We start from the raw sequence: 15,816 nt of genomic DNA, 5'->3' as shown, positions 1-15,816 counted from the left end.
GGCCATTGAATTACTATTTCTGTCAACTGCTGAAAGGATGTCGGTCAGAGCTAAAACCCAAAGTTCATCAACCACGCAGTGAAGGTCCAATCTTACATTAAGTTAAACCTGTCATGAGCCAACTAAACAAAGTAATTATAACCCAAATTAACCAGTTATCTTAATTGTTCTCTCTAAAATTTCATTTGTTCTGTGAAAAAATTAAATAATTTGAAAAACATCTTCTCAAAAATGATTACTGATAATGTTTGAAATAATTGTATAATACAAAATATTTTTATTATCAATATCAATTTATGTCAGAATTTTTCGAGAATGATGAAAAGTGCTTTTTTTCATTCATTTTTCTAAGTAATATAAGCGATTAATTTGAGAAAACGTTTTTCAAATAATTCATTTTTTTATGAAACAAAGATTTTTATGGTACATTTGCACGAACCATGATCAGCTTTAGGTATAACAAAGCTATACGTCAGGTGGGGAGGAAAAATTCAACCCATCCTCACTCCTGTCTCTATGATCGTCCGTACAGAGCTAACATTGATGAACGAAATCATCAATAAAGGACACGTTCCATTGGAGAGATCTTTTATCCATTTGCAAAACTGCAAAATGGAGGTTCAATTCAACAGGAACTAGCGTGATTCAACAGGAACCAATGTAATTCAACATCCATGAATGTAAGCAATTTTACACTTATTCACCGTTCTCTTGTATAGATCAATCATGTACAACATCTATAGCCTAATACCCCTCAAGGGGTCAGAGAAAACAAACACTCCCGACCCGGATCTGTCTCAAGAGCACATTAACAGGACTACGCAAGAAATTTGTCAAGAAAGATGTACAATGCCGGAAAAACTGACACAGGCTCAACTAAGACTAAAAATTGTTGTTATCAGCTTGAGAAGGTGACAACTCGAGTGATGTGGAAGCCTCTACATTATCCTCTGGCGATTACCCAATGGGTAATAGAATCTTCTGATTCAAGCACGGCAGAAGGCAAAACTGCAGATGTTCATCAATGTTCCTCACCGAAGACAATTGCCTTCCAGTTCATCCACGAGCTGACTCCATACAACTCTAGGCCAGAACGCTGAAGTAACTGGGAATAATAATCCTCTTCTTGAGCCTTCAATGATTTAAAGAATTCGAATACCACATCTAGAATTATTTGGTCACGAGCCACCCTGGCTTTATTAAGACATCCCTCCTGAAGTCACGTCCCGAGACAGAAGTCGACTCACCTTGACGTCGGAAGCACTGCAGAAACAACCAACTTTCAGCCATTTAAATTAATAGAATTGTGTCAAAAGTTCTTTTTTTTCTTTTTAAATACCAGAATACAATTCTGTAAACTGAACACCATAATGTATTAAACTTAATATAATTTTCAAATTTGAGTGTATCTACCACATATAAACAATCAGCGGGCAAAGGTTCATAAATTATAAAAGACCTCATCGTCTTGTAACAATTGCAGTGTCTTTCTCCCCTTATTTGACTGGATATATGTGCAACAAATGTATATCACTGACCTTGTAGCAGACAACTGTGTCATCTGGGTACATCGCAAAGAGTTTAGTCCCAAGACGAGCCTGACATGAATCACAGAGACTCTCATCATTGATCTGTACATGCCGTGATCGCTCCTCCAGTATCGCTAACCTTGCATCAAGGTCTACAGCACGAGATAAGTTGTGTACAATCTGTCATAAAAGATCAAACAAAAGCACAAGGGTGAAACAGGTCTAAAATGGCAGCAATAAATAAATTGATTTCCATTTTCGGAGACAACCAATGAATGGAAAACAACAAATTGGGTTATAAAGATGCTTCCCACATTCATATTTATCTATCAATGGAGAATGTGCTTTTTCTAAAAGATAATAAAGGATGTTGCAAAGAAATTGTTCTAGTACATCAGAAACGTACAAAGACAAAATGAAAGAAAAAACAAACAAAAATAAATCAATAAAGAATGGGATATTTTGTTAGTAAACCATTTAGGTTACTTCAGTTTGAATCATAGAACTATGACCAAATAGAGATGCTCAATCTACATGGATTGAAAAGACAAGCCCCAGTCCCAAATAAACTGTTTCTCGTGACATTCCTTATAATAGAGGATCACGCCATTGAGTACTTTCTAATATGTACTCCGAAGCTTCTCTTTCCAGTTCCTTACGTAGGGAAGGTCAACTCATAACTTGATGCTACTCAGAAAGTTTACAAATATTCAATTGTGATCCAATGTTTATCCAACTCAGTAATTAACTGCTATATCTTGGCCTATGTATTGCATCACAATGGAAGCCAATTTTAAGCTACTTAATCACAACGTGGACCAAATGTTTAGTGAAAAGTGAGTTTACTGGGGGTATGAAATGGATGAAATGTGCAAGAAGTATTCATGGTAATGGGCAGAAAATAGTTATACCAAGGAAAAGGACTTCACATGGAAGAGAATAATTTTAAAACCAAGAGGGGAAAATGACTTTAGGACCATTTCTATACAACAGAAAATAAATATAATTTAGTAAAACTGAAGGAAGTTTTTAACTAGATCGAAGCATGAGAAAGATTAGTTCACCTGCAACTTAATCCCATAGAAGGATAATCTAACAGAGCACATTTCATTACCTACCTACATCAGCCAACTACAGGAAATTGGCATTCTTAAAACTTACTTGTCCTTGACGATGATGATGCAGCCGGGCCCTCAACATTCTTAAGATTGTATCTGAGGCCAGTTGAAGAGGCATTTCCGGAGATAATGTCTGCAACATATAAAAAAAATAATGTTTAGTTTAGGCAATTAAACCAAGCAGAAAAATGTATTCAATCCAAGTGAGAATGCAAGGAAGTATCTCGATATTCTACTCGGAGAAGTGTCTAGATCTACCAAAGATGGCCAGATCCAAAACCAAATCCAAAATAATTTACCCTATTTTAAGCATCAATTAGGTGTAATATATTTCTGCAATGTCCACGACAATCATTTTATTATTACAATGCAGAGAGAACTCTGCCCAACACACATCCATGCAACATCTCCAGACCTTTATATCCCCCAGATACAAATTGAAAGAACTTCAGACGTGTCGTGCAGCAAGATAAAACCATATATAAGGGAAACATCAGCATTAGTCCCAATTTAACCTTCCCAAAGTTACTAATCCAAAAATATGTTGTCTCAAAAACTCTAGATGGAATTAATGAGGACCAGTGTTTCCAAACTTGGACCAGAGCAAAAGCCAGTGAGTAGTCCAGTTCACATGCCTACCCCCAGTTTAACTAGTTGAACTGCTAGGTGAGAATATTATATCTTCATCATGCGTGGAAGTGAAGACGTAAGGTCCAGAGCTCTATGTTATTTCCTTTTGAGGTTTTTTGGCTTTTCAGGTTTGTTTAGAAGTTCAAATGAAAAAAAAAAAAAAAATGACATCAGAGAGTTGCAATGAGGTTTAAATCAGTTGGGTGGAGTCCAATTCCGTGAGATTGCTGGGCTGATCCACACTCATGACAGTATTTTTTATTTTTTTTAATTTCAGAATTTAGGTGCCACTTCAACAGGTCAATCGCATTACGATTATACCCGCTGAACCGTGGTCAAACCTTCTGGTTGTCACCATGATGGCTAACCAGGAGGAACTCAGCTTTGATTTCCAGTTCAACCTGTTGAGATTTCGCAGTCCAGTTTGGGAACACAGATGGGGACTGCATTTGATGATAATGTTATATGAAACCTCCCACATTGGGGCTTCACCGTGATTCTTTTTCCAACAGTCCTCACACTAAACATTAGCATCTTGAACCTACATTAATCATTAAATATCGGCAAACTGCAATTGTTGAGGGTTTCATCACACTGAGCATGGCATGACCCATACCACAACAAATAAATTTGAAGGAAATCAATGTAAAATAAGCAATGTGAGAAAATATAGGAAACAAGGGAGGGCTCATTACCTCAAGAACTTGTAGAGGATCAAGAGATTCACCATGGTTGTGGAGAAGCCGAACAGCTGCCTTAAACATAGGCTCCTTACCATCATGTGGATCCAGATACATATCAAGTAACCTGAATTAAATATAAAGTCAGAACCCAGATTACATTTTCATAATCATTACTGTACATTCTTCTTTCAGAATCCAAAGAAAAGTGGCCAAAAGAATAGAACCTACTGCATATAGGCATCTGGTCTGCCAATCTCTGCACAATATTGTTCAGCAGCTTCACTGTCCTCCAGCTTCCTGAACCCTCGTATATGCAACAACTATTTAGTAAACAATCATCCTGAGTGGATGCACACAAAAGCAACACACGCCCACACATGCACACACGCTCACCCATAGAGGATGCACACAAAATTAGTTTTACTAATTTTGTTGCTCATGACATTCTAAAACTTCATAGATCAAGTTCAAAAAACAATCAAGCATGCAACACTTCTTGTTGTAAAAGCAGTCTAATTACCACGCCATCATTGGCATCACAAGAGCGAAACACAAAGAAAAATTCAAATTGACTCTTTTCACGACAAGCATAATTAAAAGAAAGTTCTGCCGCCTTCTTTTGACCCAACAAATCATTCCCTAAATATAGCCTAAGCCATACATGCTAGTGTACGAAAAGTCATGATCCAAAGTAGTTGTTAGTGCGATAGCACCTCCCACATTCAGTAGGCATCACCAAGATACCTAAACTGATATTAAAAGCTGAAAACTATGGCAATATGCCATTCTAAAATTGATATAGGGCCCAAGAAAAATTTACAATGACCACATTATTTGTTAAATTACAGAAAATGTTATGGAACTTACAGGGCTAATATCTGTAGAACCATTGTCTCTTGCCCTAATTTTCTGTATAAAATAGCCTGCCAAGCAACACAATATTATCAAAAGCCAGAAGCAACAGGTAAAAATACCCATCTTTCAACTTCAAAAAGCTAGAATACTCATGCATCCATATAAAAATAACTAAGAGAAAGAAAAGTTGTAACTGTCATTATATCCCTGATGCAGAACAACAAGATAAACAGTGGCATAGCCTCAAGTTGAGGAAAAATCATACAAGAAAATGAATCATGCTTCAAATCACCAGACAGTGACAGGTCTTTTAAGTCAAAAAGTAAAAAGTAAACAGAACTTGAAATGAATCGGAGGAAACATGGAGCCTTCAATTTGAGTAGCCAAATTCACGTCCCACCATCCTCCCCATAAGCAGTCAAGTCTTACAATTTAATAACTAAAAAAACAAGAAAAGAGAAAGGGCAGCAAAACCTTTTCCAACCATAACTCTGAATTCTCAATCAATTCCAAGACTTGCATTGGATCATAGAGGTCAGAGGATTCCAAGAATATTTGTAGTCTTTCCCGGACAGGGCTTTCAAAAATTGAATGTGATCCTGAATCATAGGTGCTCTTTTCTCCTATGTTTCCCACACCATGTTCACCATACATACTTTCCCTTGCATAAGACTCGAGTGCAGATTTGGCAAGTGAAATAGCATACATTGTATGGAAGTGAGTGTCATCAGAGTCTTGATCTTCAATCAACCACTGAAGGTACCTGAGAAAGCAATCCTCATTAAACTACCGCTTAAACCACACAGTTAAAAGGTTTCTATGAAAACAAAAGCTAAGTCGAATTAGCTATTGGAAGTACAAGACAGAATTACTCCAATACTTGATAAATCTACAGTTAAAAATGTCATAACCCACAAGACAGAACACAAAGCATGTCTAAAAGAACTCGGAGACCAGTTCATTGACATTTTCACTGCTCTCTTGTCCCAAGATTGACATCTTCAACTACTTTCTTGTCCCGACATTGACATTTTCAACTGCTTCTTATTTATTTTTTTCTTTTGGAATGAATGTGGTAAGAATTTTGCCCCAGTACTCCCAAATTTCAAAAGTCCTTGAAAGACAAGGCTATTTGCTACTGCAATTTTGAATTAATAATTTACCAGACTAAATTCTGTCATACCTTTGGCGAATTTCAACTTTCTTAAGATCAATTGCCGCAAGCACTTCACCTACAAGAGAATATACCATGATCAATACAAGCAAAGAGTGTTCTGTGCATACCAATTTAGGCGTTTCAGTTAATAATATTATATAATGGCCAGAACAACATCAATACCAAAAGAACATATCCTGCTATCTTTTACATCTTCAGCTTGTAAAAAGGACTACAAAAGTAAAGCTACATGGTATAACAAATAATTGGCCAATCTATATCTTACTCAAACTGTCCACACAGAAAAACAGAGCTTCGTCCAGCCACAGAATCTTCGATTTCAAGCAGAGGCTTGATCAAATTAATGCGCAGTTTGGACGGAGTTATTGGGAGAGAATAGAAAGGATTCGGATAATAACCTCGACAAAAAAAGAAAGGAAAGGAGAGGATTTGATTATTGTTGGGATGCCTATGAATAAAAAGAAAGGAAATGAAGCAATTGAGTTCTTTCACATTTGGTTGGAGAAGAGGAGCGGAAAGGAATCTAACTATATCTTTATGACTATCTTGTCCTTCATCATAGGAAAAATAGATAAAATTTAGCTTTACTAAATTAAATAATGTAACAGTTTACTCATAAAAAAAGATATAATAACAGAAAAACTTCACTTCATTCAACCCAAACAGCCAACAAATTAAAACACACATTCATAGTTATAACATAAAACAAGCAAAGCAACCTAAAATGCTTTGACTATACCCATATGCAATATTTTCAAATCTTCTCACCTTAACTACAAAGAAAGTTCTAGCAAGAATTCTCTATGGTAGTAATTACAATGGTTCATATATTTTTTTTTATCTATAATTGCTTCACAAAAGGCTTCTAATTTGCTTGCGACGAGGTGTGAGTTATAATAGTAATGTTAAAGTAGTGAACCAACAAAAATCATGCATTCTGAACAATTAAAGCACACATTACTTTCACATGATCTAAAAAAAAAGCACATAATGAAAACAAGTTCAAAAAAGCATCTTATGCTTACGATCTAAAAAAGTTAAGAAAACAATTACTTAAGAAAATGAAAAGGAGGAGTGCCTAGTGACTGATCTTAAAATGCTTAAACAATTTGGACAAAAGTAGTTAGAGATGCATCATCCATAATAGATGATACAGGAGTACAACATGGCAAGTTAAAAGAAGAAATACATGAAATAAAAAATTGAAAATGAACAATAAAATGTGTGCTTTTACTCGTTAAAAGGGAACAATGTTCAAATGACGGTATTTTATTTTATTTTATATAATAGAGGGCATACATGGAAGAGAGAAAAAAATTGTGCATCTCCCACGATCCCCTCCAAATCCCTCGAGATTTGGATCGATTTGAGAATATTAAAGAATTAAAGGAAATTTTGGACTATAATCCCTCCAAATCTGTCGAGCTCAATCCCTCCTACCAAACGAGACATACTTTTTCTAATCTTTTATCTTCCTGTAAGGTCCCTCCTAATCACTCCATCGACACTGAGTGTAAGGTATAAAATTTAATCTACAAAGCACAGTTGATTGGAATGCTACTTTAGACTTAAGGTTCCACTATAATAGAAACAGATGAGGGCGAATTACAGCCAGACAAAAACCAGAGTTTACATAACTTAAGAGTATGTCAGTTCTGTGGAGAACACTGACCAGATCAAGAATGGTAAATACATGCCTATTTGCATCCTTGAAGATGAATCCCGGAATATAAATTAGGAAAGACCACATGCATGCATATCAACGATATATAACTCACTTTGAGACTGGTTCCAGCCCTTGGATACAGCCATCATTTTCTTACTCGTCTTCTGTTAGGAGTATCAAATCCCATTTCAAGTCTATTAAGCTACACGACAAACTGCCAGCATAACATTTAAACATATGTAACAAGCCATATTGATTAAGTGCTCCAGCTCAAAGCCTCAGATGTTCAGTTCATTTAGTTTCTCTTTTAAATCTGTGAACAGCCCAATAATAATCTGAATCAAACAATTCTAGATTTCAATATCATCTTAATCATAAGATCTGTCTTGCTGACTAATTGCTAGAGAAAACATCAAAGGAGGCTATGAGGCAGAGCAGATTAGAATTTCAATGTTGTCTTAATCATAAATCTCTTTTAAGCTGAAACTGATTGCCTAAGAAAACACCCAAAGAGACTGGCAGAGTGGGTTAGAAGTACGCTTCAATTAACTAGTTCGGGTAATGCACATAGTCCTGCTAGAAGCAACTACTTGAGAAGTCAAGCTTTTGCAAAAGAACTCTCTTCTTGGAAGACAAACATAGAAGCTGCCGCACCGAAAGAATACCTTAATAGAGGTGACCAGAAAAGTGCAGGTCAAATTGTAAAACCTCCTTGTTTGAATAAAAGCATGACATTTCTCTTCTGAAGCATCAGGTAATCCATGTTAACAACCAAATATCACCGCATATGTAGTGTAATAGCACCAAAAGTGATCATCGTTTAGTCTTTTCTCAAACTGAAAACAACTGTACCACATAAGGCTTGTGGTAACTCCTACTAAGATATCTATAATAGGAGATAGTGGAATGGAACATGGAAAGAGTCAACTTTTTGAATCGGAGACAGCCAAGAAGTGGAACATGAGTTTGCAATATTGGAGTACCCTATAAGAGATAATAGGAAGCTCCTGCTAAGGTCACCTCTCAGTTTTATCCATCAAGGGAAATTTCAACTTGGTCATCAAGTGATGACCAAGTATCATCATGGGAAGAAATTGATTATGGCAGACCGCATTGGGATCGTTGAGTAGTACGTTCTAGAATGTAAGAATTTTCTGGTGCATCATATCATGCCTGCCCAAAACAAAGAAGTATTGCTGCTTTAAGACTTCATTGATTTGGTTCCTTTTATTAATGCCTCTCCAACACAGGCATTGACTCTTTTGACTTAATAAATTCTAAGACTTGAAAAGGTAAGTAAGACCCCAACCTATCCATGTCAAAGAAGATGATGAAGATAAACATCACAATGATGGCTACACCTATGATGATGATTACAATGGTGCTGGAGGCAATGATAAGCAACAAACAAATAAAAGAAAGAAAAAACTTATTGAAAAAACAGGAGGAAAAAACTTAAAAGGCACCTGTAGAAGGCCTGTGAAAGAGAAAAAGTAAAGCACAAAGGGACCAATAAGTGCCAGTGTACATAATTGAACACGCCAACGCTAGTTGCTGGAGGCTGGAAAAGATTTTCAGGTGTGATACTTACTTGGTGATAGTTGTTTTTCTCTTGTCTCGGATGTCAAGACTTTGACAGCAAGAACCTGGTTGATATCTGCAATCTAATGCCAGGATACAAACTCCTTTAGTGGTTCAATTGCAAAATAAACAGTAGAAATATACTTAAAAGTTTCTACAAAATTTCAAAAATTACCACATACCCATCCAAAATGTTGCAGAACTAAATTTTGATCTGAAGATTCTTCAAGAATCTTTGATGCCTCTCTAGCAGCAGTCTCCCGAGCATTTAGAGTATCTGAACTCCTATTCTGAAGTTCATTATCCGATGCAGAGTCCCTCCGGATACTAGATGTATAATTTCTAGCCAAGACACGCCATATAGCTAGAGCCTTTGAGCTCATGCCTTTACTGGCATACAGGAACGCAAGCGTCCGAAGATGCCCTGAGTCATCCAACAAATTCTCCAATTCCTCCTGCACCACACACGTACATGTACATCATACAGTCAATCTTTCAGGCAAGCTCCAGAAAATGGCAACTCCAATTTGCACCACATTAGACATGGAACACTGTTTTACAATGTGTTAGAATACCATATCATATTTTAACAACCAGACGGACTGACATTGTGGGGATTATAAAATGGTTCCAGGTCCAGAGGACTTAAAAAGGATATTTTCCAAATCATAAGACAACTGGATTTCAACTAATGATACAGTTATTATTCTTGAAAGAAATAAATTTTTAGTTCGATTCCAGGAGTAGCTTCATCTAAATGCAGGCACATATGAAGAGATTTCTCTGCTAAATCCAAGAGAAATAAAAACTGTCCCAATATTTTGGTATGAGAATTCTGCAGATACCTAATAGGCCAGTCAAGAAATAAAAACATGTGTTAGAAGCTCTTCCATTCTTGATATTTAACAAATATCAATAGAATCAAAGATACTACAGTAATTTTTCAATACCATAAATAATCTTAATAAAACTCAATTAACACTCTCCGTAATATCTCGATGGAATTTTCTACTTTTTTTCCATCAAATTTATAGTCAAACTCAATGAGAGAGATAAGTTTGCTAACTCCATAGATAATCAACAATTCTTATGGGGCTGTATTGCAAAAGCTGAAAATTTATGGAGATGGAAGCGAAGCTTAATTGAACTTAAGAACAGTATGCAACTTGAACTTTCACGAGTGTTCTCCCATCATGTGCAAAACCTTATGTTTCCATTACTCAACCTAGCTAATCAAGAAATGTACCACAACGCAACTATTTTCAGAGGAAGCAAGCTCCTCCATTTTGTCAACGGAATTCAGGGCTCTATAAAGGTACATCAGAAGTGTGTCCACTCCCTCCTTCACTGATGAGGTCAAATCCTTCTTCCGAGAAACCTCAAGATACCTGCATTATATTGAAATTATACTCAAGATGCAATTAGATGACATTCTAACATCAAAATCAGCAGCTTAAAAGGAAAGGCAGTAGGAATACAGACAGAAAACAACAAAATAGATCCAGAGAAAAACAAATAGACAGAGCACAAATCAGACACACCTTATCATACTCTTGATTGCTGCCTCCAATAGATCAGCTCTATTTGGAGGACTCAGAAGGAAATTATGATCCACCGAAGTTTCAACTCCAGCCTTTCTAAGAAATATAGCTCTTTGAATGACTGCTAATCCATTGTCAACAACATCTTCAAGAGGTGCTGGAGGAGGATGCAAACCCCAATATCGATTTCTGGGAACCTAAAACATTAGTCTGCTCTGTATCACCAAAGACTCTTGGAAACTTGAAAGCTTATAAGATAAAATACACGAAATAGAAAACCAAACTTAACAATACTAGATAACATGACTACTCAGCAGAAGTATAACCATGTAGCTTTCTCTTCAGGTTCATAATAAAACAATGCATAACCTTCTTACATGACTTCATCCATTACTTGCAAGAAACAACTCCAAGCTCTTCTATCGGTTTAACATGAATATACAACTGGAGTAGTAAATTGAGAACCAGTGAAAATTGGCAATGTTACTCAAGGAAAACTTGTGCATTCCAAAATATTCCTAGCACTTTCTTTTTCCCTCCATTATATATAGGATTTTAAAAAGAAACATGAAGACACTAATCCTAGCATGTCTATGCCATTGTGCTGCCCCTGGTTCTAATACCCTTATGGACAAAGTACTGAGCTAGAACATTACCTGCATCTTCTCAGCTCTCACTTTGACTTTTTTCAAAAATAAAAAATAAAGTAATAATAATAATAATAATAATTAAAAAAAAAATGAATCTTTGCACTAGAGATGAAATAAAGGTTGTTAAAATGGTGTTAAATTGGCATTCGGGCACAAGCACCAGGGCACACAAAGAACAAAATGACCTCCATTTGTGCTGACTATTCAGCATTGGATAATGCAGAATAAAGATCAGCATAAGTTTTCAAACGTTCGCCACAGGAAGCTTGCTTCTGCAGAACTTTCAATATGCCCTAAGTAACCAATTTCCAATTTCACTACATAATGCAATCTTACACATTTTTCTAGGATTCTCGCCATCATGTTACTACACACTTTTTTGAACAAAAATGATAATAGACTACTATAGAGACAACAAGATGGTAGTAAGAGTATATGCCCACTACCAGCAGTGACCAGCGATTGGGATCTCGCATTATGAAAGGAAAGACTTCAGAAGGCTGCATTATCTCTGACTGCAAAAAGTGATTCACCGCCTGCTCAAAGTGCAAGTCAAAAAGCAACAGAAAACCCACTTGAGCATGAACAAAGGATAGCATATCCTTGGACATTTCACCTTCAGACTCAAGCTCTTCCACCAGGGATATCGCTTCATTAAAGCTCTTCTTTCTTAAAAGGTCTTTGATTTGTTCTTCTGAAGGGACCTTTCGATAACAAAACACCTAACAAATGATCAACACCAAGGAGAAATTTAATCAAATACTTCCAATCAGATTATGCAATTAATAACGTGATAATGACAAAATGAAGCAAATTCATTTTGTAGAAGAACAATCACCAATAAGTAGCTACATCCAACCACTTCCCAATGGCACAGCAATTGGCCCAACCACGCCAGCTGCAATGAAGTCTACCTAAGCCCCAACTTTCAGTATCTAAGACTATTTCGCAAAGCAGTCTGCTAATTTGACCAAGCATCAGGCAGTAGCTTTTATGTGAGAACCTCTTCTTATCACGCATTTCTCCATAACATTTATCTCGATTAAATACCAAGTTTTGGCCTCATTGAGCCACCTTTTTTTCCAATATGATTCATCAGGTTTAGTTCTGAAATCCCCCAGCCTATAATGAACCAGCCCACTGGTAACCCCCACATTCTACTAATAAACTGATCATCCATCCAAAATTTGTGAAAGAAATTCTCTATTGGTGCACATAATAAATACTCAACAAAATTATTGAGAAAATTGTTTCCCTTGAAAAAAATTTCAGCTGAAAACATTTAGCCTGCAAATATTTTCATCTAGAGATGCAGGCCTAGATTGCTAAAGTTCATACTGAACGTTTTCTGTAGTCACCCCATTAGAAAATGTAGTCTACAACACAAATTTTGCTACCAAGAACCAAAGTTTAAGCATGATAACTCCTCAAAAGTGTGTAGATGACAAGCTTATACAATGATATTAGAAGAGGAAAGGAGGATATACTAGTCCTTTTCCGGTATCCACTCTATTCCTGTGAGATAACCATTACGCAACATCTTTGCCAAAGAAGCAGGTTGCCCATATGAAATTACTAAGTATGTTTCTGTATGGAGATTTTTTTATACAAATTAGGGATTGTAAGCTAATCCTATTTTTCAATGTTATTGGGAAGGACACATGCTAAGGCTAAGCCTAACATGTCAACAAAAACATCATCTTTTTCAATAAAACAGTAGAATGTACGGAGACCAATGTCTCTAATCCCAGCCCAGTCAAAGGACAGGCCTCATCTCTGGCATCTCTGGTTCACGAGTTGACAGGTTCAACTGGCTGAACCACCAAGTCTATAAGTTGGACAATTAAGTGTAGAATATACAATACATCCAAGCATACTTCACTTTCATGAAGTAGAGACACCCCCCCCCCCCAAGAGAAAAAGGGGGGGGCTCTTTAAATCTTTTCACAAGGTCAACCATATGGTCAAAGATCCTGTAAAACTGATAACTGGTTGAAAAGATTGATTAGTCGAACCAGGTCAACACCAGTTTGAATGATTCATGACTAGTCTAGGTGATCGAGTAAATCCAGACCAACTGGTTCCAAAAGGCAGCACTGTCCAGGTTTACAAACACTCATGGAGACATTGTACATTCAAGAAACAAGATCTGCCAGAAAATATAGGTGTTCTGCTCCATATTTGGTATAAAGAAACATATGAAGAAATGGTTATCTTCCTTCTCTGTCAGTATCAGATACTTAATATCTTATTCCTTTAGAAGATTCTTTCCCTTAGAATGCCTAGTCTTGCCTAAAATCAGAAATGCATAAGACTATTCATCCACTCTTAACAGAAAAACATAATGAGGACAAAGAAGCTGTAGTTAAACATTCTTTCATCTATTTGGCTATCAGGGAGTAATTCCGTCCAGTTAGAAACAATGCTCGATTACCAATTTTATGTGTTTTTTTTTTCTTTAAAATTTATTTAAAAAAAAAAAAAAAAAAAGTCAAGGCATTAACGTTTGGTGGAATTTACTTGATGCACAGAAATTAGACAGCACAAACCACCATTTACATCCAATATCCATACCAATGGGAAGTATTAGATCTTAATTACAAGTTTACAACAATGCAATATAACTGGTTTTCTATATTAGTTCAATCACATGCCTCTTCTGTCTAACAATCAAAGAGAATTAGTTAATGCTACATTCTTCACAGATGAGACAGACCAACACTCATAACAGTCCATTTGATTTCTTCCATAAAGAAAAAAATACTAATGGAATTGATTAACAAATATAATTAGCCATGACTCAAAAGTGGACATACATTTATCTAATCTATCTATCAAGAATACGTTCCTATTATCCAAAATCATGTCCAGCATCATTGGATCAAATTTATTCATACCTTAGAGGGTGATGCAACAACAATGAGATTGCCATTCGCATTTTCCTCATCAGCAACAAAACAGGGCCCAACACCCTCCCCAGCAAAGGGAGGAGTCTGAATACAGCTCCCAGATTTTTTATGATACACGTCCATCTTCCCATCTTTCACAACCATGACGTAGGAAGATACTTCTGCTACTGACTCAAGACCACGTCTGAAGACCAGGCTCCCACCAGCAGGCTGGCCATACGAATCGACAATTACTCCAACATTATCCACCAGTAACAGAACCTTCCACTCTTTCCTCAGCAACTTAAGCCGCGGCGAACTAGACCCGTCTGGCAATGAAAATATTACACCACTCTGCCCCGTGATGCACGAATATAAAATGTATTCACTAGCTGTGCCAACCATTATCGAATCATCCAGCCACACCATCGCCTTAACACCCTCGACACATTGCATCTCTCTCAAAACAACCAAAGACTCACTGATAGCACTGAAGTCAGCTATGACTAATCTTTTACCGATCACAATAGCGAAAATGTAGCTACCTTCGGGCTGCTGTCTTGATTGCTCCGCTTCTTTGACTTTCACGCCATTTGCACGAATGCCACTCCCGAATTTCTGCAAAAGCCGAGAGCCGGCGCTAGGATTATCCGAAGCATTAACAGAGTAATCGGCCAAATCAGAGCCCCCAGTCGCGCCGCCCGCTCGGAACCTCCTCGCGACGGCAGAAATCCCTCTGAAAGGCGGGATTCTCTTCGTAGGCTGCGTCAAAAGAGAATCGACCAGAAACAGAGACCCCTCCGAAAGCACCAGCACCTTCCCGATCTCCGCAAGCACGTGCACCGAATCCACCGGGGACTCCCGAGTCACCGCGACGCTCCGCAGGAAAGACACGCTCCCGCTCCCGCCGCCGGCCTGCCGCGCCGGCGCCGCTGCTGGCGGGAGAGCCCTGGCGTCGTCCCCGAGGGAGGGAGGCGAGGCGTCGGGGGAGGCGACGACCTGGAGCAGCGCGAGGGCGCCGGACTCGGTCCCGAGGTAGACTAGGGTCTGGGCGTCGGAGAGGGTGGAGACGGCGACGGATTGGACCGGCGAGCGGGCGTGCGCGGCGAGATCGAACTGGGCGAAGGGCTCGACGACGGCCGCCGCCATGGCGAGAGCTCGTGGGGAGGTCAAAGCCCGGCGGAGGAAGATGAAGCCGGAGCTGGAGCCGCCATGGCAGGAGCTTGGACGATCGGAGAAACCGCCGGCGAGAGGGCTCGCCGGAGATTTCGATTCAGAGAGAGTGCAGAAGAGACAACTACGGAGTTCTGTGAAATGACTTTTCTGCATTATCACAGCAAAGCCAGCGGGCGATTATACTCTCTGTTTCCGGCTATACGCTAGAAATTTAAAATACGTATTTACGCCGGTTAAAAAAGTAAAGTGTGAAAATGTTGCTGTTTTATTTTTATTTTTATTTTTTAGGAAAAGAGGAATGTAAAAATGACTTCTCATCAAA

General features: G+C 37.8%; 1 protein-coding gene across 1 annotated transcript; it reads right to left on the bottom strand.

Moving 5' to 3' along the window:
* Nucleotides 1–619: 619 nt before the first annotated feature.
* LOC104444672 (vacuolar sorting protein 3) lies at nt 620–15,650 on the bottom strand. The gene is made up of 14 exons (XM_010058407.3): nt 14,328–15,650; nt 11,877–12,152; nt 10,781–10,977; nt 10,486–10,627; nt 9,422–9,694; nt 9,250–9,322; nt 5,999–6,047; nt 5,290–5,578; nt 4,828–4,883; nt 4,189–4,257; nt 3,973–4,084; nt 2,691–2,780; nt 1,539–1,709; nt 620–1,263 (listed from the first exon to the last, which is right to left on the bottom strand). The coding sequence occupies exons 1-14, from the start codon at nt 15,645–15,647 to the stop codon at nt 1,171–1,173; spliced, it is 3,210 nt and encodes a 1,069-aa protein (XP_010056709.2). The 5' UTR covers nt 15,648–15,650; the 3' UTR covers nt 620–1,170.
* Nucleotides 15,651–15,816: the final 166 nt, after the last annotated feature.

Source organism: Eucalyptus grandis, chromosome 5 (genome assembly GCF_016545825.1).
Source record: "Eucalyptus grandis isolate ANBG69807.140 chromosome 5, ASM1654582v1, whole genome shotgun sequence".
Taxonomy (NCBI): Eukaryota; Viridiplantae; Streptophyta; class Magnoliopsida; order Myrtales; family Myrtaceae; genus Eucalyptus; species Eucalyptus grandis.
This window is presented reverse-complemented; position numbering and strand designations above follow the sequence as displayed.